General features: G+C 40.1%; 2 protein-coding genes across 2 annotated transcripts; both read left to right on the plus strand.

Moving 5' to 3' along the window:
* Window positions 1–2,008: 2,008 nt before the first annotated feature.
* LOC115812652 (alpha-N-acetylgalactosaminide alpha-2,6-sialyltransferase 1-like) lies at window positions 2,009–12,722 on the plus strand. Its single transcript, XM_030775136.1, has 9 exons — window positions 2,009–2,028; window positions 4,253–4,490; window positions 4,678–4,840; window positions 8,466–8,634; window positions 9,113–9,251; window positions 11,351–11,454; window positions 11,988–12,071; window positions 12,197–12,296; window positions 12,537–12,722. Exons 1-9 carry the CDS (start codon window positions 2,009–2,011, stop codon window positions 12,720–12,722), a joined length of 1,203 nt encoding a protein of 400 aa, XP_030630996.1.
* A 4,138-nt stretch (window positions 12,723–16,860) lies between these two features.
* Window positions 16,861–22,406, plus strand: kctd17 (potassium channel tetramerization domain containing 17). Its single transcript, XM_030775535.1, has 6 exons — window positions 16,861–17,205; window positions 20,389–20,497; window positions 20,652–20,743; window positions 21,208–21,303; window positions 21,830–21,955; window positions 22,314–22,406. The coding sequence occupies exons 1-6, from the start codon at window positions 16,861–16,863 to the stop codon at window positions 22,404–22,406; spliced, it is 861 nt and encodes a 286-aa protein (XP_030631395.1).
* The last annotated feature ends 438 nt before the right edge of the window (window positions 22,407–22,844 follow it).

A 22,844-nucleotide genomic window follows, 5' to 3' on the forward strand; every position in this document is an offset into this window, starting at 1 on the left:
GGCATCAGTGACCTTCAAGGGGGCCATTTTTGAAATCTGACAGGTTAGGGTCTGGTAGGCTGTTGTAAGAGAGAGAGAATGTTAATTAAAGAGGGCAAACACTCCTAAAGTAATATATGAATCCACACATGTTTATCTCATAGTTAGAAAAAGTTCATGTAATGTTCAGGTATACATACTTGGTATACACAACTATGTCCAGGTTTACATAGCTGTATTAGGGAAGTAGGTCATGTCTACCACAGCTACCACTGAAACATAAACCAGTCAGAGCAGACAGAAATGGTTCAGGTGTTTTACATGGCATTGTAGGTTTTGCCATCAACCACAAAAGGACTCCACTCTCACTGTCTTTCTTTTTTTTTGGCAACCCTTTGGCAGACTTGCAAGTATGGACGTGTAGTTAACCTCCAAACCTCTTATACCACACACTCATTTTGATGCCACACTCAGTAGGGCATGCAATGTGGGAAGAATAGACAGCTCCAAGAGACACAGTTGGAGGTCAACAAAACTTAGCTCCATATCAGCTAACACTTTTCCAATTGGTTGGCACAGAAACTTAAATAACCTACAGAGGGCACTTGATTTACGAAAAAAAAGAAAGATGGAGCTTGGTGAATATCAGAAGAAGTTCAAATAGAGGTTTTTGGCATTGATTATCATCAGTGGCTTTGGGTATTTGCATGAACTCTGTTTCCATGGGATTAGATTTGTGGTCATCCAGGATCCAATTTAGGATCCAGCTCAGTCCATGGTTGAGTGGCTGGCCCAAAACAAAGTTTAAAAACAGCACTGAACATCTCTAGTCCACAAATTTTGGACCTGAACCAAACTTCTTACATATTGGAGAGAGATGTCCAGTACCCCCTCAGGAGTACTTTGAGTCCCTGTCAGACCACCAGTGTTAAATGCAACCTTTGATATAGTTGGTGCAGAAATCAGTTGTCCAGCTTAATGTCATCGCTTTCACATCCTTGATTGTCAGACGGTTGATTGCACTCATCTCTCCAGAGGTGGAAAGATGAAAAGCCACCCTCACATTGCCACTGGACAAGAGACCTAATACACTTACCGTTAAATGCACTTACGGTTAGAACAGAGAACATTTAGATTCAGAGGCTTTACTGATCAATTCTATAAAACCTGGCAGCCGTTCCTCCCCCTTGCAGAAAAAGGAATGCGCACATAACTGAGTGCAACATAATACTCCTCATTACTCATAACATAAAGGTATCTGTTGTGCCCTCCCCCCTCATCTTTTTCCCTCCCCCCTTAGATTTGTACATTTGTATATGTGTATACATGTGTGCGCATGTGTACGTGGGGGCGTATAAAGGTTCTTACTGTTCTCTTTATGTGCTGCAACAGTTGTATAAACATGCTTACTGGACAATGTCTGGTCCAACTTGAAAAACCAGAATAAAATCCCAAACATGCTTTTGCTTCACCTTCTCCCTTGATCGTTTTTGCATATATTCAAAAATATCCAACAAATAAATCATACTTACTTCCTGAAAGGAAAAATAAACTTCTTTTGACTTTCAGCAGGCAAGATCATTTTTCAGCTAAGTAATCCATTCGTTTGCACAATCAGTATCATGAAAAAGAAACGCATGAAAGTACATGGAATATACATTTAAGAAGACCTCTGCTTCTGTCTCAAGAAACATATGATTAGTAGCAAATATCATTGAACAACCACATAAGGAAAGCGCAGCTATGATATATAAGCGAATTAACCACTCATTTGCGGTCTAAAAAGCAGCGCATTCATCACACACATTAAACTCCGGAAAGCCGCCCTCTGGTCAAGGTAGACCAACCAGGTGTAGTGCGGTGTTCGCTCGGTGACGTCAGACTATCCGAAATGTGACAGGGAAATTATTAACAGGTGTCCGGATATCACGACAGTTCCAAGATGTTGGTCCGCAAAGCTTTCCTGGCGGGTTTGATTTTAGGCTTAATTTTCTTGCTAATTTACTTACTAGTCTTAAGTAATGCGGACATGTCAGAAAACGGCTTCAGGTAAGATTTTTTCAGATTGTTTAACTTGCATGCCCACACAGATCAGTTTTAACTTTTATTAATTTTGGATTTCATGTGTAAATTATGATTGAGAGTAACGTCTAATCAGTATACTGTATACCAACCAATATACCACCAGCTGAGCTGAAAAACACTATATTTTGTCAAACCAAGACACTACTCGGAAAACACGTGTGAATACAAATAGCTCTTTTGTGTAAATTGCAAATCCGTAAAAATAGACACAAGAAAGACTTTGATGCTGTGCAGATTAGTTATTCCTCCGTGACATCAGGACAGCTTTATAACGAACTTCTGGAAGAATAGCAAGTTGGGAAATGATATTGGTTCGTATGAATTCCTTCTTTGAAACCAGGTTTAATGAGTTCAATAAGCTTTCTAAGATGCAAAAGTGGCTGACTGAGTAGGTTATGGCAAAGGGGTAAAGTGGGCGTCAAAATATTTGAAGGAAAGGCAGGAAAGGATAGGAAAATCCCTATCAAATAACAAAGCCTTAAATTCAAAGTCCTCTTTAAAGGTAATAAACTGCTTGATGGGAGAAATGTGCACGCTTTGCTTTGACTTTTAATGAGGAAAATAGCCTCAGTAGGGTCACAGCAACGTAGACAACCTCCCAGGCCGAGATAATCTCGCTGTTTACTTTCTCATCACCAAGCATAAACAAACTTGGAATTCCCTGTTTAATGCACGTCGCGTTGGACTGTAGTTTTCATTAGGCGTCATTTTCATCTGGGTCCCGCACAGGTTTCACATCTAAGTGCGGAACAAGCCGTTAACAAAATAGTCTATTATTATATGGCTTCACACCCAATAGCTTTGTTTCTTTTGTTTCTTTCTTTTGTCGACATACCTCTGCGAGTCTGGATTGTCTACCATGAACATTATAAAAAACAGAAGAGACACAGAATGTCTGACGAGCATCTATGGCAGTGTCTATAGACTGTATACAGATCGCAACCTACAAACTAAATTTGAGAAAACTTGCCGGAGACGGGCAATCTCCCTTTTCTCACGGAGAATCGTCAGATATTCTTAAAACACAACACAGTTCACATCCCAGCGTGAAGGCAAAGTCCGTTTGTCAGGTGGGAAATTCATTCTGTCACGTGTCTCGACTATTTGATTTTTTTTTTTTTTTTTTTTTGACGAGGAACTACCGCCAGAGACTTTTGTTCAAATCCGTTTTTCAAACTTATTCAAGTTCAATCTTTCCGTTTCAGCCATCATTCGTTAATGGATTGCTGCAGGTGCTCTTAATCAGTTTTTATTTCGACGGTCTGATAGCCCGCAAAATGATCATTAAAATGTTAGGCTCCTTACAGAATGCGTCTTGACCAGTCACGATATTTTGTATACCCGGCTGACAAATTATGCCTACATTCGCAGCTGAAAAAGTGACCGCACAGAAAATTAATTAAAAGCCCCTGGCGTAAGAATTACTTTTACATGAATAAAGTTTAGTCATGATAAAGTGGTACCAAATACCCAATAGCCAGCAATTAAACTACGTTCTGATGCGTTTAATTTATTTTTACTTTTTCAACTATTGTTGTTATTTATTATTACTGGGTCCCTGTATGTCATGTTCATTGTTTTAACAAGAAGCCGTTTTACACTGTTGCTGTTCATTTAAGGGATGCTTGCTAAATGGAACAGTTGTTTGGGGGTCTGTAAAAACATTTCCAACCACATCAGTTTATTCTGTCTAAACCTTTTTGAGTAGCTGTAAGAACTGTTAGAGAATGTCAGTGGCGACGAACCCCGCACTGATTATGTAATATCTCAGAATTACTTAGACTACTGTGCAGTAGTTGCGATTTCTGAGATACTTAATCTCACTTGATACTAAAGATCGCCAGAAAACCAAGCACCAACCAAACTTCATGGTTCTTTTCCATCGGCAGGAAACGTTCTTTCATATTCCCCACCCGCTGGATACGGAAATAGTATAGTATAGTCATAGTATAACTCGCTACACGCCTAAGCTGACAGTAACTTTAAAAACAAAAATCAAATAAGTTCTTTTTTTTCCTGCTGTGCTGAAAAAATCTTTTAACGTGAATTTGTAAAGTGTATCAGGCGTCTCTCCTAGAGGGGTACCAACAATTTGTGTATAGGACATGACTGAATATATAGACTTACTATAGTGCATATCACTACATTGCCACTGAGATAAACATATTGTGTTTTGTCCTGTCTCTAGTCCATATTTGCTGTCGTTCGGTCAGTTTGACAATGTTGGAGATGCCATGCAGAGAGTTCTGGGGGGTGAAACAGAAAATGAAAATCCTTCTTCTCCAGAGGTTCTGGAAACTGAGAACTCTCAAGGAGTCCACTGGGACGATACATTTTTGCCAGACATGAACAAGCATCATTTTTCGTCCATGCCTCGATGGGAGTTTGATGACATGTACCGCCACGATCCTAACTTCAAACCCACGGTGTGTAGCCCACTGCTGAGATGTAAATGTAGACTATCGGAGTTGTGAGATGTACCTAACATTGCTTAAGCACAACGAGAATCCTTAACGAACTCAATCTAGTCATGCAGTTTGAATCACCCAGGAAGTCAAGTTTCCGTAAAATGAGAAAACTGTTAATAAAAAAAAATGCTGAATGTGATTGCAGACTTGCGCGCGATCTCTGCGGAACCCGGAAGACCCCGAGTATAAGAGCGCTCTCATCTCAGACATACTCCTGTTCATACAGAGAGGAGATCTTCATATGAGCGAGTGGAAACGACTCCACCACTTTAACAACCCGTTTGGTTTTATGGGACATAATTACACATGTAAGTTAATCCTCCATCACGAAAAACATATAGGTTATTTATTATGGCAGTGTCCATACTTATTGTATGGACACGGTATTTGTATATTTAGCTCTCAGATAGCCGTAACCATGCACATTTTGGTTCCCACACTGGCTCGAACCTATGGGGAGCCGTTTAGAAAAAGTTTCACCTTCTGTTTTTCTGCTCAGTGTTTCGCACATTTAGCACTGCCAAATGTTAAAAAAAAAGCACATCCATTTTCAGCTGTCACTCTTTTAAAAAATTTGAGAGAAATTAATGTAAAATATTGTAATAACTTTTCCAAGAGTAAAGATCTGCATTAAAGCGAAATTATAAAATAATAGGCTTTATTAAATAGCCGAAATATAAATGTTAAATGTGAATGTCAAATATCTAAATATCTTATCTCCTTATAACGTGAAACGTTTCATGTTATAACAGTATAAGTTATTATATTTTAACATGAAACGTTTCACGTTATAAGGAGACAAGCTGGTCTCGGGCGGAGGTGGACTCCCAATGATATGGACTCCAGAGAGTCAGACTCATTCTCTCTTCTGCACAGCCCCATGCATTTTAAAATCCTTCTTAGATACTTATTACAGTACCATCCACTGTGCTCAATAACAGCAGTATCCCACCATGTCTCAGGCCAAGCATGAAGTAGGACTTCGCCTAATGAAAAAGCTTAATCAAATCGTGTCAATGAGCCATATTCCTCAGTTTATCAGTTTTCCGCACACCGTTTCCTCATTCAAACACGAGTTTCATGTTATAGCCCAACAATATAACTTCTCTTGTTACAACGTGAAAAAACATCTTGTTATCGCAATAAACTTTTCACATGACACTGATCGTTTTTCTTTTTCTGGCGTGGCAGCAATAGGCCTACTCTTTTGTGCGACCAAGTATTAGGGCCACATTGAGGGGAAGAAATTCTGAGATTATGAGAATGACGTCGTTGTTTAACGAGGGGAAAAAACATCATTTTTAGGAAAATATATCATCAGCAACCAACAAAACGGGCTAAAGTACAGTCAATGGCGGCCGGAGCCTGCTTCTGACGGCAACTCAAGATTCAAGAACTGTTGTCATTGTTCATGCTGATGTCCTGATATGATAATATGGTGCTGATGTGCATATTTTGTTTTTGGTGAAACATGTACTAAAGTATCATCTCACCAGATACTCCACGTTCCCCTTTAACGCAGGAGGCAGGCCGCTCTTCTGATATTTCCACTCTAAAATAACACGTAGTCTAAAATTATTTTTTCTTGTTAAATAACGACTTTCTTTTCGTTAAATTACGACTTTACTCTCGTTGAATAGCAACTTTTTTTCTCGTTAAATAACAACTTTATTTTCATTGCTAAATGTAAAAAAACTGAGCAGGAAAACAGAAGGTGCAACTTTTTACAAACAGCGCCCCATACGAACCACCTGAAATTAAGAAACTAATCACAGGAATCCTTTCTTCTTCTGCTCATTGTGATACCTGGAAAGCATAGAAGTTAAAGACAGGTATGACAGGCATTAGAAATTCGTCGTGATGGATGAGAACATCGAAAATCCACGTGTATTTTCACAAATCTACACATTGAGAGCAACAGCACAAACTGGTTCTCAGATAATGATCTTTGAAACTAAACACAATGATGTTGTATACCAAGTAACCCTTATTGTCTTAAGAAATACCAGCGCCTATTACCTTTTGGATCACTATGACCCCGGTCCAATTTTTCATAACTCAACTAGACCTTTGGATACAAATGTGAAATTTTGCACAATGTTACCGCCATAAGTGTAGAATACAACCAAATAGTCATAAACAACATCAGCTGTTTTGTTAACTCTCTAGCCCTCCCATGCACTGGAAAAACATGAAAACTGTTTTGTATTTTGGTGAAATTGTCATAATATTCCTCAAAATACAATTCTTAGCCTTTTAAGATGTATGGGACTCTGATATTTACTAATCTCAAGATAAATTAGGTCTATAGTACATTAACCCTCCTAGCCAGCAAACTGAAGCCACCCCATGATCTGGGAGCAGTTTTTATCCTTCTTCACAAATAAAATAAATGAAATAAAAAGGGTTATGTAACCTTTAACGCTATTCCATTGCCACACTACAACCCCTCTGCCTTGCTCAATAACTTTGAGGGCCTTTCTCTATGCACTTTGACAGACAACATGGCCAAATTAAAACCTTCAAGTCCTTCCGATCTGATGCCTGCCAGGTTTCTAAATGAGATTTTTAACAGTGTTGGGCCCACTATATCTTATCGACTGTAAATAGCTCTCTGTCCACTGGATGTGTTCCCTCCTGCTTTAAGCATGCAGTAGTCCACCCACTACTTAAGAAACCTAACCTCGACCCTACAGGTTTAAAAAATTTTAGACCCATCTCTAAATTACCATTTTTATCAAAAGTTTTGGAGAAGATTGTCCAATAGAGTTGATTTCTTTTATGAACAACAATAATGTTTTTGACATATTCTGGTCTCCGTGCATGCCATAGCACTGAAACTGCTCTCATCAAAGTGACAAACGACCTTTTACTTTCAGCTGATGCTGGTGATTGTTCAATTTTAATTCTTCTTAATTTAAGCTCTGCATTTGACACTGTGGATCACTCTGTCCTATTGGATCACCTTGAAAAGTGGGTTGGCATCAGGGACACTGCTCTAGACTGGTTTAAATCATATTTACTGAGAAAGTTCTGTTGGATAGTGATGGGAAATGCCTCCTCCTCTGTGGCCCCTCTGTCCTGTGGTGTTCCTCAAGACTCCATCCTTGGCCCCCTGTTGTTTTGTATATATATGCTGCCACTAGGACATATCATACATAAATACAAAATCCACTATCATTGTTATACAGATGACACACAAATCTATGTCCCACTAAAAACCAGTGAAGAAGGCTGTCTTCATCATCTTTTATCTTGCCTTGCAGAAATAAAAGGCTGGATGTCACAAAAGGTTCTCCAGCTCAGTGAAAACAAATCAGAAATAATTATCTTTGCTCCATCCCCATTTTTCATAAACATCTTGGATTCCTATCTATAATTATCAGACCTGCTGCCTGGGTGTAATATTTGACAGTGACCTTTCATTTGAAAAGCGGATTACTAAAGTTGTGCAATCATGTTTGTATCAGTTACGTAACATCTCAAAAATTAGGTCTTTTCCCTCTCGGCCTCATCTTGAGAAGGTCATCTATGCTTTTATTTCATCTTAGGAAGCTACATAGGAGGCCATCTACTTAGATTAATGTTTTATATCATTTTCTTCTGTTTGAATATGATTTTGGGTCATTATGACCCCAGGACAATAGGAGGGACAGGTCCAACATGAATGTATACAATCGGCTGTGTGTGTGTATATATATGTATATGAGTGTGTTTGTTTTATTTTAGTTTGTTTATTTTTTTATTGGTGTGCAATATGTTTTATGTTTGTATTCTTTTTTTTATTCTAATTCTTATTCTGTGTTTTATTTTTTATTCTTTATTTAACCATGTAATTCTCAAAAGATCTAAGGTCTATTTTAGAAACCTTAGTGGAATCGCTGGCTCACAAAATCATCTTGTGCTTTTGTTCTATGTTCTCATCCGGTGCAGTTGTAAAACAGGCAGTAGATACAATCCCTAAGCCTCAGAACTCTCGACTGCTGCTTGTCCCGAAGAGTGCGAAGGATGGATGCATCCGCTGTGCTGTCATTGGCACCGGGGGGATCCTCAACGGCTCCAGACTGGGAAAGGAGATTGACTCCCACGACTATGTGTTCAGGTGAGTGAGGCACAAAACATCTTTTGACTGTGTTCTCTTTACAATGTGTAGAATAACACAACAAATTGTGTAAGTCATTGGGAGCACACTGTCCTGTTTGGTATCAGCCCTCATACTCCTGGTTCCAGTCCAGGATGCTGAACTCCTTCATCAGCTAAATAACAAATGTTAGATGAAGGATGGAACAAAACCCTACAGCAGGTCAGATCCCCCAGAAGGATCCGGGGCTATGTCTGGTCTTAATGACAGGGGGTCACACTGTGTTTGTGAGCAGTACTTCTTTGTCTATAACTGTTTGCTGATATGTCTTTCAATAAAGCAATCAGGGTGTTGAAAAATTTTAGATTTTCTCCCATTGAAAAGGGTTGAAGGCAGACCCCTGCCTTTTCCCCTGGGGTGACATTAGGATTTTTTTTTTTTAATGTCTTTTAATCTGGTTGGTTTGATTAGTAATTCAATTGCTTTGTGATGTCTGCAGGGTAAACGCAGCCATTACTGCAGGTCATGAGGAGGATGTGGGGAATAAAACCTCAGTCTATGTGCACACGTCCCATTCTATCATCACTTCCCTGATGATGCACAAGAAGAGAGGTTTTCGAAAAGTCCCTCATGATGAGGTAACTGACTATGCCAAAGCAAGATGACTGAGATCACTACCAAAAATGTGAATGAAAGTACAGGTTACGTATTCAGGTCAAAGAAACGAAATCAGCCTCTGCTTCTCTCAAATGTTAGAACAAAAGAGCACATTTTCATCATCTTAGCACGGAAAACCGGTGGCATTTAAGTGTAATTCAGTGATTCTTATGGAAGACAATACTGGACTTTACATATGATTTAAAGTCATATTCTGAACTATCAACTTGACGGTACTGCCATGTAGTTTGATTGGCATAAGGTAATAAGAAACAACTATAAAAAACAACAACAACAAAAACATAATTTTGGACTTCATGCTCCCTTCTATTTTTAGTTATATTGTGCAGTAAAGCAGTTGAAGGCATTTGCGCATTTGTTTTTTTGGGCACCAAACATTCATTGAACTGGTCACTGAAAATCATTTGACTGGCCATTTGGAAATCTTTGTTACCACCTGTAAAGGTCTAGTGGGAATTATTCTGGGACTGTGGGTATTTATCTGGAATCTAGGAATGTTCCCTCTTCTTCGCATTTTTCCACAAAGCAACAGGTCGCTGAGCCGGTCCGTCGTACTCTTGACTGATACATGCACAGATGCTGTCATCATGCACCAGTGGTACTGATTTATATGAAAGCTTTCAACAGTTTGTCATGTGCACCATAGTTGCACAAGCCAAGTGAGAGACTGAGTGAATACAGGGCTTAGATAGGCAGGGTAGATTACTCATTGGAGTCGCAACTGTCACTCTCTGGTTTCATTTTGCTTCACAATGGAAGATAAAGCAGTGAAAAACATCTCGTCTTTCTTGTGATGTTACAGCTGTCTTTGTGCATGCTGGAAGTATTTTGTGTTTTGCCTTGTGACTGGGTGTTTCTACAATGGAACCCTTTGAACGGGTGATAGCTGTAGCTCCGTCTTTTCAAGGAATTCATCTAGTTCAGTAACTCTCAACTTTTGATTCGTCAAGGATGTCAAGCAAGCACATGCTTCCTTTGACGTGTTTGACCAGTCTCATTCCTTAGCACTCCTGGTTTACGAGTCTCAACAGGAAACATTTAATTCCCATCTCAAAGAATCCGTTTCGTGCACTGATGAGTTGTTAGTCACTCTATGCACTGCAGAGGGACAGCAAGAGATGAGGGCCAGCCATCATTAAGTGTTGTAAAAATCCAAACTCGATACCCATGTGTAGTAAAAAGAAAATAAAAAACAATAGAAGCACAAAGCAGAAAATACCAGCTTTTTTTTTTTTATTCTTTTGCCACCTCAAAACTTAAACAGAGTTGTGTTCAACTTTCCATCTGTTTCCGTTTCGGCCACGGCTGCATTCTGCTGGCTCTGCCCTGCATACGCCCAGAACTGAATGAAAGCTGTTTTTGACATACTTTCATAGAGCCCCTCCCTGTATATTGTATGTACGCTGATAATTGCGCTCACATCATTCGAAACAATATTTAATTCTTTGGAGAACAATAATACCAACCTCTTTGAAAGCCGTGTCTTGCCTTGTCAATCCTGTTATTACTTTTTCTTCTCACCATTTGAGAATATGATGTTGTAATGCCGTACAGGTGTGTCAGCCAAAGGAAAAAGTGAAGAAGATTCTAGAAAGCTGAGAATGTATCTCAATGCAAAAATAACTAGACGTCAACAAGTATCTTTGCAAGAAGCTTTTGTTTTTACTCAAAGAAAGTTTTGTGCTGTGTGTTTTCTCAAGAAATCACACTGAGAATATTTATTAGGTTGAATTTACTCAAATCATCTAATCAAAGGCCAAGATTTTAATATTGTTTCAATTAATGTTATAATTACCCACACATTTAAAACACATTAAACCCTGGGGTGGCAGCATATTAAAATTCACAAAACACTTTGCATTTTGTTTTTATACATACTGACAAAACAGCTCATCTGCCACACCATGCAGATCATGTGACAACCTTTCACCCCCTGCTGCACAACAAAGTCTCATTACTTAATCTGACAGATTAATTTCATATTTTTGTAGTTAATTATCTGTCCTGTGTAACATGTTTTCACATAAGTTTTTTTTTCTATCATTATTTTTTTTGGAAGGGCATAAAGTATGTTTTGATCCCAGAACATCCAAGAGACTACAACTTCCTTCAGTATTTGATGAAGAACACCAAAATACCATCTGGCCATTATCGAGGGCGGAGGTGAGTTTTCCGCTTTAAAAATGGTGACAGTGGTCTGAATTCAGACAACCAAATTCTGAGGGAAATGGTACAGGATAAATGGTGAGCCTCAAACTTCATTACGTTGTCGTTTAACTGGGATCTCTTCCCGAAAAGACATTTAATTTCATCTCTCCAGTCTTTCAAAAGATACTGAGTCGCATGAAGAGGGCATATGTATAATCACTATAAGAGTGACAGAATAGTCAGAAGAGACAGAATTTCTCCATTAAAGTAGGCTGTATGTATCCAGGCCATGGTTACAGCACAGTCAGAAGTTAATGCTAATCTTGGTTGTATGAGGTGCACGAATCCCAGTTAATCACTGCTCAATATATTGTTCAAGAGCCTGTTTAACATTAAGTTAAAAGACTATCAGTAATAAAGCTACAAATGATAATGCCTAAACACCACAATCTGATAATATCATACGTCAGGGTTCATCTTTATGGTTGGTGCAACTGAAGTTGGGAAAATCCTTTGTACAATGTATTCATTGAACTGTTCTTCTTAAGTCCCAGGAGTTATTATGGCGGCCATTTCAATGAGAGTATCTATTATGTTCTCCACCCTGACTTCCTCAGATATGTGCGGAACCGGTAGGACATCAATTAAAACAAAAAAAATGTATTGTGGGTGAAGCTACAGATTTCATATTGAATTAACTTTTGGTCGGGAGTGGGTGCTTCCTTCTCGTGGCTAATGTGATTTTGCCTTCCTGTAGGTTTCTTATGTCAAGAAGCCTGAGGACCAAAAGATGGTGGTGGTTCAGACCAACTAATGGAGCGTTCACCTTGTTTCTGGCGATGCACACTTGTGACATTGTAAGGATTTTTTTTTTTTTTTCAAATTGACATTTTCCATGTTGATTGTGCAGTACGTCACTCTCAGTATAATGACTACGCGCTAGCATGGGCGGCTAGCTTGGTCAGATTTTTCAGTTAGCTGGATAACCACAAGTCAGAAGTCAAAACTGCCCAAGAAGAGAAGAGAGAGAGAGGTATATAATGCTACAGTAAAGTTTAAATCTCTCTCCCCCTTTTTTTTTTTTTTTTTTTTTTTAGGTGAGAGCCTATGGTTTCAGCACAGCGGATTACAAGAACTACCCAAACTACTACTATGACAGCAAGCACACTCGAATGACATTTTTCTCCAATCATGACTACAAACTGGAGATGAAAACATGGAAGAAACTACATGACAGCAAAATGATATGGTTATATCAAGGGAAAACAGATGATATAGGTTAGCTGACTGAGTTTTTAAAAACTCATAGTTTTAACCTTGGAAATATGGGTGCTTTTTTTCCCTACAGTACATGAAATGAAATGAGAGAGAGAGAGAGCAAGAACAAGAGAGAAAGCCATAAGAACCATATATATTTATAAGAAAACTGGCTGAGATTCATTGTCTGCTCTATAATGTTGTCTACCATCCTGCTGTTGATTTTCACCTGTCAGCATTCACAGTAATTCACACCCGGGGGACGGGGGACGGGGGACGGGGGGGGGGGGGGGTTGGAGAGCACGTTCTTGTAATCTCTGACTGCATTACTCTTACCCTACATCACACCATCACAGTTTCACCGAACATGGGGAAAAGCTATTGGGTAATAATTACGCCATTCTGACGAAGGCAGAGAAGATTGTGAATACCATTTCCCTCCTCTTTGAGAGATGGGCAACCTCCATCACTATTTCTTTGTTTTTGGTTTTATGCACACACGATATTTCTGATATATCATCTTTCCATCTTTTACTCTACAAACACTCTTTTTATAATGTTGAAAAGTCAATAAATATATTGTCAATGTATAGAATGATGCAGCTTGTCTGTATGTTGAAAAACCTGTTAGTACTGTTCTAGTAGTGGTCTGATGGTCTCTTTCAAAGGATCGAAAGAATTGAGCCCATGAAAGTTATTGTCTGGATTTAGCCTGTGAAGTGAATTGGTACTTCAAGTTTATTTCTGTTACTTGTTTGCCCAAGGTTGTGAGTAAAGGCACCAAGTCTGCTGTTCTGCAGTGATTACAGTTAGCAGATAGGACATTACGTCCTGAAAGTTTGTGCCTTCGAAACATCACAGAAGCATTCGGTCACCGCTGTCTTCTCCTGGAACACAGCTGGACTGACACATAACTGCCTAAAATAATCAGCATTCTTTTACTTATTACCACACACAATGAAGAATAATGCAATGTTTATGCAAGTTTAGGAGAAACAGTCATTTTCTTAGACCATTTGTTTGATGGTGTACCTCTGTGGCAGCATCCTTTGTCAGTGCAGGGTAGTACTGACTTGCATAGTTTGAATGTTGAGCATTGTCAGTATGTTGTTTTTGCTTTTTAAATAGGTCATGTTGAAGCACTGACATTGCTTTGAATGTCACCCTTTAATGTAGACAGAATGACTTTGTCTGCTAAAGAATATAAACACAGCAAACAAAGTGTAACATATGTCACTACATTTTTCTTTTTTTTTTTTTTTTTTAAATGCCACCTGAGGAGCCATTTTATATGGAACATCCAAAAACAGAACTCTGACAGAGTGAGTCACATTCACTTTACGGCAATGTACGGCCAATACCAGACAGAGAGAGAAATAACATGTACTCCCACTGAGAGGGTATAAGAATAATCACACAGAGCCCCGCGTTAACTTCAGCTAGTGTCTACATAAACAAACTTCTTCCATGTTACCAAAGGCACGGGTTTAATTCCTTCAATCATTCACTAATTCATTAATGCATTCGACTTTCTTTATACTGTGTCAGTGTCTGTGAGACAACAGGATACTGATTAAATCTACTTACAGACACTGTGCTCTTTTTTGTTAGTTAGAAATGTTTATAACAACTCACATGCTTTACATGGCTGTGAGACATGAAAATACAGTCATCTAACCACATGTGTTGTTCATCCAAACAGCTCCTTTGTGTTCAATAATATCCTCAAGTCAATTTACAGAACTGAAAAAAAATAGCAAAATAACATTTACCTGAAAACCACTGCTAAGCATATTCACAGAAGGCCGGCATAAGTTCTGACATAATCTAATCAAACATATCTGGAGCATGGCCAAGGCTGGGTATCATTTTCTCTCATAGAAGCAAAACAGATTAGGCTGATTTGTCAGTATGTAATCAACAACCATCACCAGGGAGGGGCAGTATTGTCAGGAACAGTCTAGTCTTGTTCTGAGAGATGAGGATGAAAGCCCGCATTTCTCAGAACAAGAATAGACTAACGAGTTTCAGAAGAAAGTTCTTTTTTTTCTGGCCATTTTGAGTCTATAATTGAACCCACAAATGCTGATGCTCCAGATATTCCACTAGCCAATATTATTGCTTCTTTAATTAGCACAACAGTTTTCAGCTGTACTGACATAAAAAGGGTTTTCTAATTATCAATTTCCCTTTTAACATGATAAACTTGGATTAGCTAACACAGTATGCCATTGGAACACAAGTATGATGGTTGCTGAAAATAGGCCTCTGTATATATGTGTGTGTGTGTGTGTGTGTGCAGCAACAGAGTCAGTCTGTTGACCACAGTTCAAACATTTTTATTACATATATTCAGTGCTCAGTATTCATTGAACTGCTGTGGAGGGTATTGCTTTCAGGCTATCCTGTCTCAAGACCAGTGGAGACCATAAAAAATCAATATGTCTGTCTCAGCATAGGTGCTCTTGTCCTCAGCCAATGATCAAAGACAAGACCTGCTGCACCTTAAAATATATCTACACACTCTTTTGATCTTGACAGCCAAAAACTTCTCTTAGTTTTGACTGGTCTAGTCTGGCTTTGGAGTTTGTGAGTACAGTTCTGGAGCAAACTAAAAATGAATATGGTGTAATAGCTCATAGAAAGAAAATGTTTTTAGATGAGAATTGTACTTCTGAGCTCCAAAGACAAATCTTGAGACGCCTGGTGGAATTTGTTTGAGTTTTGTACTTTGGCCATGAGGGACACAGGGCAGACCTTTTGTAAGGGATTTTTTTTAAATCGAATTTCGCTTTGTCACTCCGTCTCCAAACCACTTGGTGGCGCTAACTTGCTTTGTTTTGATTTGGTTTGCCCACCGCGATAAAAATGACAAGGGGTGGAAAAAATCCAGTAAGCAAAAGCTGTTCAGTCCCTTACGATACGCCGAAACAAGGTTTTGACAAACCTTCAAAAAGAAGTGCATCTTCCCCTAACGGTTTTGATTAAAAGAACATTATTTCATAGCAAACTCATGTGTACGTTTTCATTTGAATCTCAGGGGTGCAAGGTTTTAAGTGGTAACAGATAAATCCAGATAAACCCAGACTGCCAGTAGGCTATGCCAGCAATAAAATGAAACAGAGATTTTATAATGCAGTTTTATAATGCAGTTTATATAGAGAATTCATTCAAGTACTCGGCACATTTAAAAAAATAGTCTTCCTTTGCTTTAAAATGGCAAAGAAAGACTGTTGTCATGGTAATCCTTTATTGTAAATAAACAGTGTTCAAAGCAGCCAATGGTGTTTAATGCAGCGTAGGCAATTGGGAATTCTGCTATGCAGGCTCTTGACATAGAGTGCAGTGAAATGGTTCTGAAATGTCCTTAACCAAACCCTATCGTTTCATAGTATGATTATGAACAATTCTGCGTGTTATGTTGTTTTACACGCAGAAAAATATTTTATTTTATTTTATTCGAATATTTGCATTTGGAGTTGAGCATATATATATACATATTTTCTCTGAAAATCAGTCTTCATTGCTGTATAATTTAATTTCAGCTTTTAGATTCAATTTTGTTTTCCCAGACCGAGGCGCAAATCTCGGCAGCTCCGTATTCTCACTCTCACTCCTTAAGCTTTTTCGGTGTTCAGGAATATATTTTCGCTTTACTAGTCTGAACATTGGACAAAGACCTTCAAAAAAGTCTTGTCTGACATTTTGTAAGTCTGTAATAAGAAAGCACTTTGATGCCGACTCTCTTAGACACTTGACTCCAATGTGTTACACCTCTAAAATAATTTATATACATCCTATCATTCTGTTTCGAAATCCTAAAACTCAGGTTTTGTAGGTGGATACGTTCATTTAGACGTCCATAGTTTAAATAATACATCTCTATATTCTTATATCAGATTGTTTTAGGTGGTCGTGCAGACGATGAAATGAACCTTTTTGGACAGCGCTGAATGCCTGTGCACACTACAATAACCATAATGCATCGTTGCTGAATGAAAACCTATGTCTAGGCGGAGTAAACGACAGAGAGTAACGCTCAGGGCTTGGGGAAGGAACAAAACAGCAGGAGGATCGCGAGTGACACATAACTGGGGGAGTGTTGGTCACCAACAGTACTGCACACAAATAGCCCATTCCTGATTCCTCTCGTCTTTCTTCCTAATGGCAGCGGAGGATACACGGAAAGCGGTGTCACAGCCTATTTCAGAGGTCGGTTCTCTCTCGACATCCCATGGCAACCACAACAACAACAATAACAACAACAATAACAACAAAGATAGTGAAGGAAGCGAAGGCACAACGTCAGCTGCTGTTGAGTCAAGTGGTGCCGAGCCCCAGATCATTGGGAACGGTTCTGGAATCGGCACCAGCAGCGGCAACAATGGTAAATGGGTTCGTCTTAATGTTGGTGGCACCGTATTCCTGACCACGCGACAGACTCTTCTGAAAGAGCAGACTTCGTTTCTGTACCGACTATGCCAGCAAGAAGACTTGCACTCTGACACGGTAAGGCACTGCCATCCTCTATTTGTCGGTAAAGTCTCTTAATTCTGACTCATATTTAAATGAAAATGAGCCTTCAGCCGGTGATGCATTTACTGGTCTTCATCGGTCAGATGGATGCACACGTGCCGCGCAGCATCACAGCAGTTGTGTGCATGCCTCACAGTGAGCCTATACAGTGATTAGCCCATACAGTTCCAAGCATCAGTGTTACTGAACGCGTTATACTGATTTGACCCCCACCCCCGTCGTCTGTGTGATAACATGTGAAAGAAACAGTCAGAGATTGACTATTCTCTGTGCATTGCCTCATTTGCTTGCACGGTTGCCCTGGGTGAAAAGAAGAATTCTGAGGCGTGTATATACGACCTTCACACAAATGGACAGAACACGTCTGCCCGAAATCAAACCCTGTCTCTTCAGAGTGCCTGGTTTTTGTAATCGCATTTCTTCTGCTCTCCTTCACCGTCTGTTTAATCGTTTCATGTTCTCTTGCAGCAACTTTTTCTAGCATTCGGAAAGCACACCTCCCTCCATTCATGGTCTGCACTGTATTTTCAGTGTTCTATGTGTTTTTTTTATCACTTTAAATGGTCCTTACTGAATATTTGGCATCTGTTAAGATCATTGAATTATTTCCAGGCTTCTGCACTCGCCCCACACGCGGGCGTCATAACGCGGCGTCTCTATATTGTTAATGCATCACACGGACAGAATGATCCGTAGATGAAACTGCGAGTTAGCGTGAATTTATGGACAAAAAACTGGAGCTTTCAATGGCAACCAAAGTCTTTTCTCTCTTAACGGTCACATTGGCAACAGGCTGATTTTCTGACACAAGGACTTGTTAGGCAGTGGAGGCGGTGAGGAGTCGGGCTTTAAGACGAATGCTGCAGTGTTGTGTATACAGACTCTGGTAATAAGATTAGTGGCTTTTTTAAGACTGCCAAAGATATCCGTAATTTCTATTCTTGCTCTAATAAGGGCCGTTTTTTTCCTTTAGGGCGATGTTTTCTACTCCCTGAGGTTGAATACCGGAAATTCACCTTTGCTATCTCGTTATCACAGTTTCAGTCCATCTCCCGTTATGACAACGAACGGAGTAAAAGTCTGCAGTTTTTTATTATCACAGAGCAGTAAGACTCGGTGACGTGAATTGAGAATCGTGATAGAGGAAAGTTTTGATATTACAACTCTTGAGCAAAAGATGGTCAGCGATAGTTCTGTACGCTACACTGCAGTGCTTGTCATGACTAGTACTAATAAGCACACTGCCAAAAAATACATGCTCCAATACGATAACCTTGGACACGGGAATAGTTCTCTTCAGAGGACAATCTGCGTTCTGTCTGTCTGGTCATGAAGAGCGTTGAAATTAATCGTTTTTTCCCACAATGTTAGTCACTGAAGGTTTTTTTTTTCTCGTCGTTTAACATGAATTTGCAGTTGAAGTTGTGGGAGAGCTGATAGGGGGTTGTGTGGGTTGCCGCACTAAAATGATATGTTAAAAATTCCTCCCACAGCGCAAGTGCTAACATGCCGTTGACTCAGTGAAGATGTCTGTGCCACACTTTTATACTTTGGTCTGTCCTTCCTGTATCTCTCTCTCTCTCTTTTTTTATTCACAATAACTAATAAAAAATAAAACCTTGTTTCAATAAAGCAGATAAATAGCCAGACGTAAGTAAGGTAGAAAGTACGCGCACAGAAGCAAGAGCTAATATAGCTCTGCGTGTTGAGATAAACAAGTCCTTTGTTTGCCTACAGGGTATTTCCTTTGGGATGAAGCCTGTATGCCACAGGGACTCTCACTTTACATTGCCTTTTTACGGTTGCTGAGTAAAACATTAACACAGGAGAAATGTTGAACTTTCCATGATTGGTTTGATATGCCTCACAGACGACAGTGGGGGAATATTCTAAGGGAAAAATGACATGATAAAGCGGTGGCGTTTTTATGTTCGTCTAACTCCCAAATGTTGCTATGTGTTTGTCTCTGAGTGAGGACAGATTGTCCTCTCCAACTGGCTAAGATATACAGGAAGTTGCACGCAGGTGCTGTTGTGCCTACTGTCAAGTCGAGTCACGTTGAGTGTGGAGGTGTCTTCAGCTTTTGCTTCATGGCAAGAGGAATGTGTTTTTGTTGGAGCGTTGGTGTGTGTGTGTCTGTGTCTCTGTGTTTTTCTAATTCATGTGAATGTGTCTTCCCATTTGTTTGGAGGTGGGTGTATTTACATGCTGTCTTTTTGAGATTGCTGTTGCCCTTGTCTCTTTTTCCTTTTCTTTTTCTTTTTTTTTTTTTTGGAAGAGAAGTAATGTTATGTCATGTCCATTCCCTTTGAGTCTGCAATGATTGTGTCAGACTAGGATTATTCAGTTTGAACACGTTTGATGTTCCTATCGATTATTTTTTATTTATCCATCTGCCAGGGCACATCTTCACTACTCTCAAGTGTTTTCACTATTTTTCCATGAGCTCCAATACATCTATCAGATGTTTAGTCTTAGTGCTCAGTCTGCCTCCATACCAGATACAAGCTCTCTCTCTCTCCTTCTCTCTCTCTCTCTCTCTCTCTCTCCTCCCATTTTTTCAGCGTATCCTCTCCCTTTGAGGAGTCACACTTCAGGGCAGATTGTGTAATCCACTCTGGTGGGTTCAGTCTGGAGGAGAGTCCTTATCTCTCGGCTAAGAACAGGCCAAGTCAGATGAATGTAAGAGGCTGTGTTTTCCTCTGGTCTTACCACCACCCACGCCCCCCACCCCCCCCCCACCCCACCCCCTCCCGCAGCCAACCACCCCAAAGCCCTGGGGGGGGCTCTTAAGAGAAGTCAGCTCACTGCAGAGCAGGTTCACTCAGCCATGTCACGCCTGTGACACTGACCATGCACTGGAGACTCACACTGCTGTTCTCAACGTTAAGTTCCTTTTTTTTTTTTTTTTTTCCTTCACTTCCCTCTCGTTCTCTCTCTCTCTTTTTTTTTTCTGAGGCTATATCCGTACGCAATCCAGTGATTTTATTTCAGCCAAACCAAATTCAATGAAGCTCATTATGTACCGTTAGATATGGAATTACTCGATTGCACTGTGCGTGACGGCTCTAGGGAGCATAAACATGGCCTGTGTGAGTGAGTGGGCATGATGGGAAGTCGGACTAGAGAAGGTGACTTGTTCTCTGTTGTTTGTAGGATGAGACTGGTGCATACGTGATTGACAGAGACCCTACCTATTTTGGCCCCATCCTGAATTATCTTCGACACGGCAAACTGGTCTATAACAAGGAGCTGGCAGAGGAAGGTTTGGGTGGTTTTGTTTTTGGTTTTGTTGTTTGTTTTTTGGTTTTGTTTGTTTGTTTGTTTGTTTTACATTTCAGCTGGGGGACTATTTGCATAAGTCAAATGATTTTCTCGGAAAGTGATTTGAATAACTACTAACGTTTCTGTGCCCACAGGCGTTCTGGAGGAGGCCGAGTTCTACAACATCACGCCGCTGATTAAGTTAATCAAAGAGAGGATTCTAGAGCGTGACTGCAAGGCGACACAGGTATTACAGAGTCTTACGAATAATCTCTGCCCAGGCTCTCCCGTAGACCGCAAACCATGTATAGGCATTATTCATAGCTGAACCTGATGTACGACGCTCGAATCTGTATCCCTTTAGCATCTGCTTCACATCCTTCTTTTTATATTCTCGCTTATGCAACAGCTCTCCTCCTACTCACTCCATATTTCTTCATTTTCGCCTCTGGGTATCACTCTCTCTTTTACCCTCTGTTCCACTCTTTCTTTCTCTCCTTTTTTCCCTCTCAATACTTCACTTGCTCTCTCTCTCTCTCTCTCTCTCTCTCTCTTTATCTCCCCCACCAACTCCCCCACCCCTGTCTCTTTCTGTGTCTTTCAATTCATCTCAATCATCTAAGAGAAAAAAAAACAACTCTCTCTCTCTCTTTCAATCTCCCTCCCTTTCTCTTACTTTTTTTTTTTTTGCCGTTTTCTGTCGTACAGCAGGTCCCTCCGAAGCACGTGTACCGGGTGCTGCAGTGTCAGGAGGAGGAGCTGACCCAGATGGTGTCCACCATGTCGGACGGCTGGAAGTTTGAGCAGGTCAGCGTGCGCACCTGCCGAAAACCTCGGCCTGGACTGCTGTGGACTGTGGGTTGGACCGACATTGAGTTCGTTCCCTCCTCCCTTGTTCCCCCCCCGTGTTCCTCCTGTTTTTTTGTTTTTTTTGTCTGCTCTTCCTCTCAGCCACAAGGTTGTTCTGGAAAGTCGTTTTTAAAGAGACACCTGTATTTAACGGAGCTTCGCAGTCGAGCATTCCCAAACAGACCAGGGTCGCCTGCGACTAACATTCAGAGCTGCTTCATTTATATAATCTGATCAGACTAAAGATACCCTGCTGACTCCGGCACAGAGCTCAGGGTTTTGATTCGTAGTGTTTGGTGGACGGCAACAGCGTTTGACCGAGCCTGCCTCTGTTCCTTACAAACCTCTACACCACTCTCTCTGACTGTCTGAGTCTCCTGTTTCTGTTTTAATTAAGCTAAGCACTCCTCTTTCTTTCTCTCTCTCTCTCTCTCTCTCTCTCCCTCTCTCCCCTCTCCCTCTCCCTCTCACTCCTGTACTATAGATGGTGAACATTGGCTCCTCTTATAGCTATGGCACAGAGGACCAGGCTGAGTTTCTGTGTGTCGTGTCCAAGGAGTTGCACACATCTGGTGGGGGTATAGGAACAGAACAAAGCCACAAAACTAAGGTTGGAGCACATACACACACACACACACACACACACACAGTCACACACTTGAGTTTTCACTCATTTACACTGTCCAGTCATTTAAAGCAATTTGTCTGGCATCGTTATAATTCTCACTGCCATAAGTTACTGTCAGGTCTGCAGAACTAAACGTCCATCTGTTTATTCTCATCCCTCTGTTGCATGTACCACTAGCAGGCTTCACTCATTAAGAAAAAAAAAAAACCTCACTGCAAATCATCTACATCCCTCTCCCTTCCTTCACACGATTCCCATTAAACTTAATTCATCTTTTTTTTTTTTTTTTGGTCGTCATCAATGTCATCTGCGTTCCGTCTTCCATCCATTTAACAACAAGGCCTCGGACGTGCAGGAAGAGGAGGATGGAGCAAGAGATGAGGAGGAGGAGAGAGAAAGACATGCCACACCGAATGAGTGCGCTAGGGATTAGGAGACTTATGTCCTTTTTTTCAAACACAGGAATATGGGTGAGGAAACATTCTGGCATGTTGGTCGTTATTGTTTAGTCTCTTTTTTTTTTTTTTTTTTTTTTTTAAGTATTTTCAAACTGGGGATGTGAGGATGATGGGAAATTGCATTGCATTGCATTGCACTCAGAAATTGTAATTTGGTGCCTCCAACCAAAACAAACAATGATTGAAGCAAAACTGTTAGTAGAATTGTGGCAGTAATCCATCAGTGTACCACAGAATGCCAATGAGAGAAGAAAAAAAAAAAAAGTCAAACTGTCTCAGTGTTAAAGCGCATTTTTACCTTTTGGGAGCTACCTACATTTTTTGTATTAGCATTATAAGCAAAAAACGATAGATCAAATCTGCAGTCATCTCTGTTAACTCTCACTGCCTGATGACGTCAGTGAGACAGAACT

The sequence above is a fragment of the Chanos chanos genome, chromosome 5 (assembly GCF_902362185.1).
Source record: "Chanos chanos chromosome 5, fChaCha1.1, whole genome shotgun sequence".
Lineage (NCBI taxonomy): Eukaryota > Metazoa > Chordata > Actinopteri > Gonorynchiformes > Chanidae > Chanos > Chanos chanos.

Coding starts and splice junctions, on each gene's coding strand:
- LOC115812652 (XM_030775136.1), top strand. CDS start 2,009: ATGTCAGAAAACGGCTTCAG. Junction 9,252..11,350: donor GAAAAGTCCCTCATGATGAG/GTAACTGACTAT, acceptor TTTTTTTGGAAG/GGCATAAAGTATGTTTTGAT. Junction 12,297..12,536: donor CGATGCACACTTGTGACATT/GTAAGGATTTTT, acceptor TTTTTTTTTTAG/GTGAGAGCCTATGGTTTCAG.
- kctd17 (XM_030775535.1), top strand. CDS start 16,861: ATGGCAGCGGAGGATACACGGAAAGCGGTGTCACAGCCTATTTCAGAG. Junction 20,498..20,651: donor CAAGGAGCTGGCAGAGGAAG/GTTTGGGTGGTT, acceptor CTGTGCCCACAG/GCGTTCTGGAGGAGGCCGAG. Junction 21,304..21,829: donor ACGGCTGGAAGTTTGAGCAG/GTCAGCGTGCGC, acceptor CCTGTACTATAG/ATGGTGAACATTGGCTCCTC.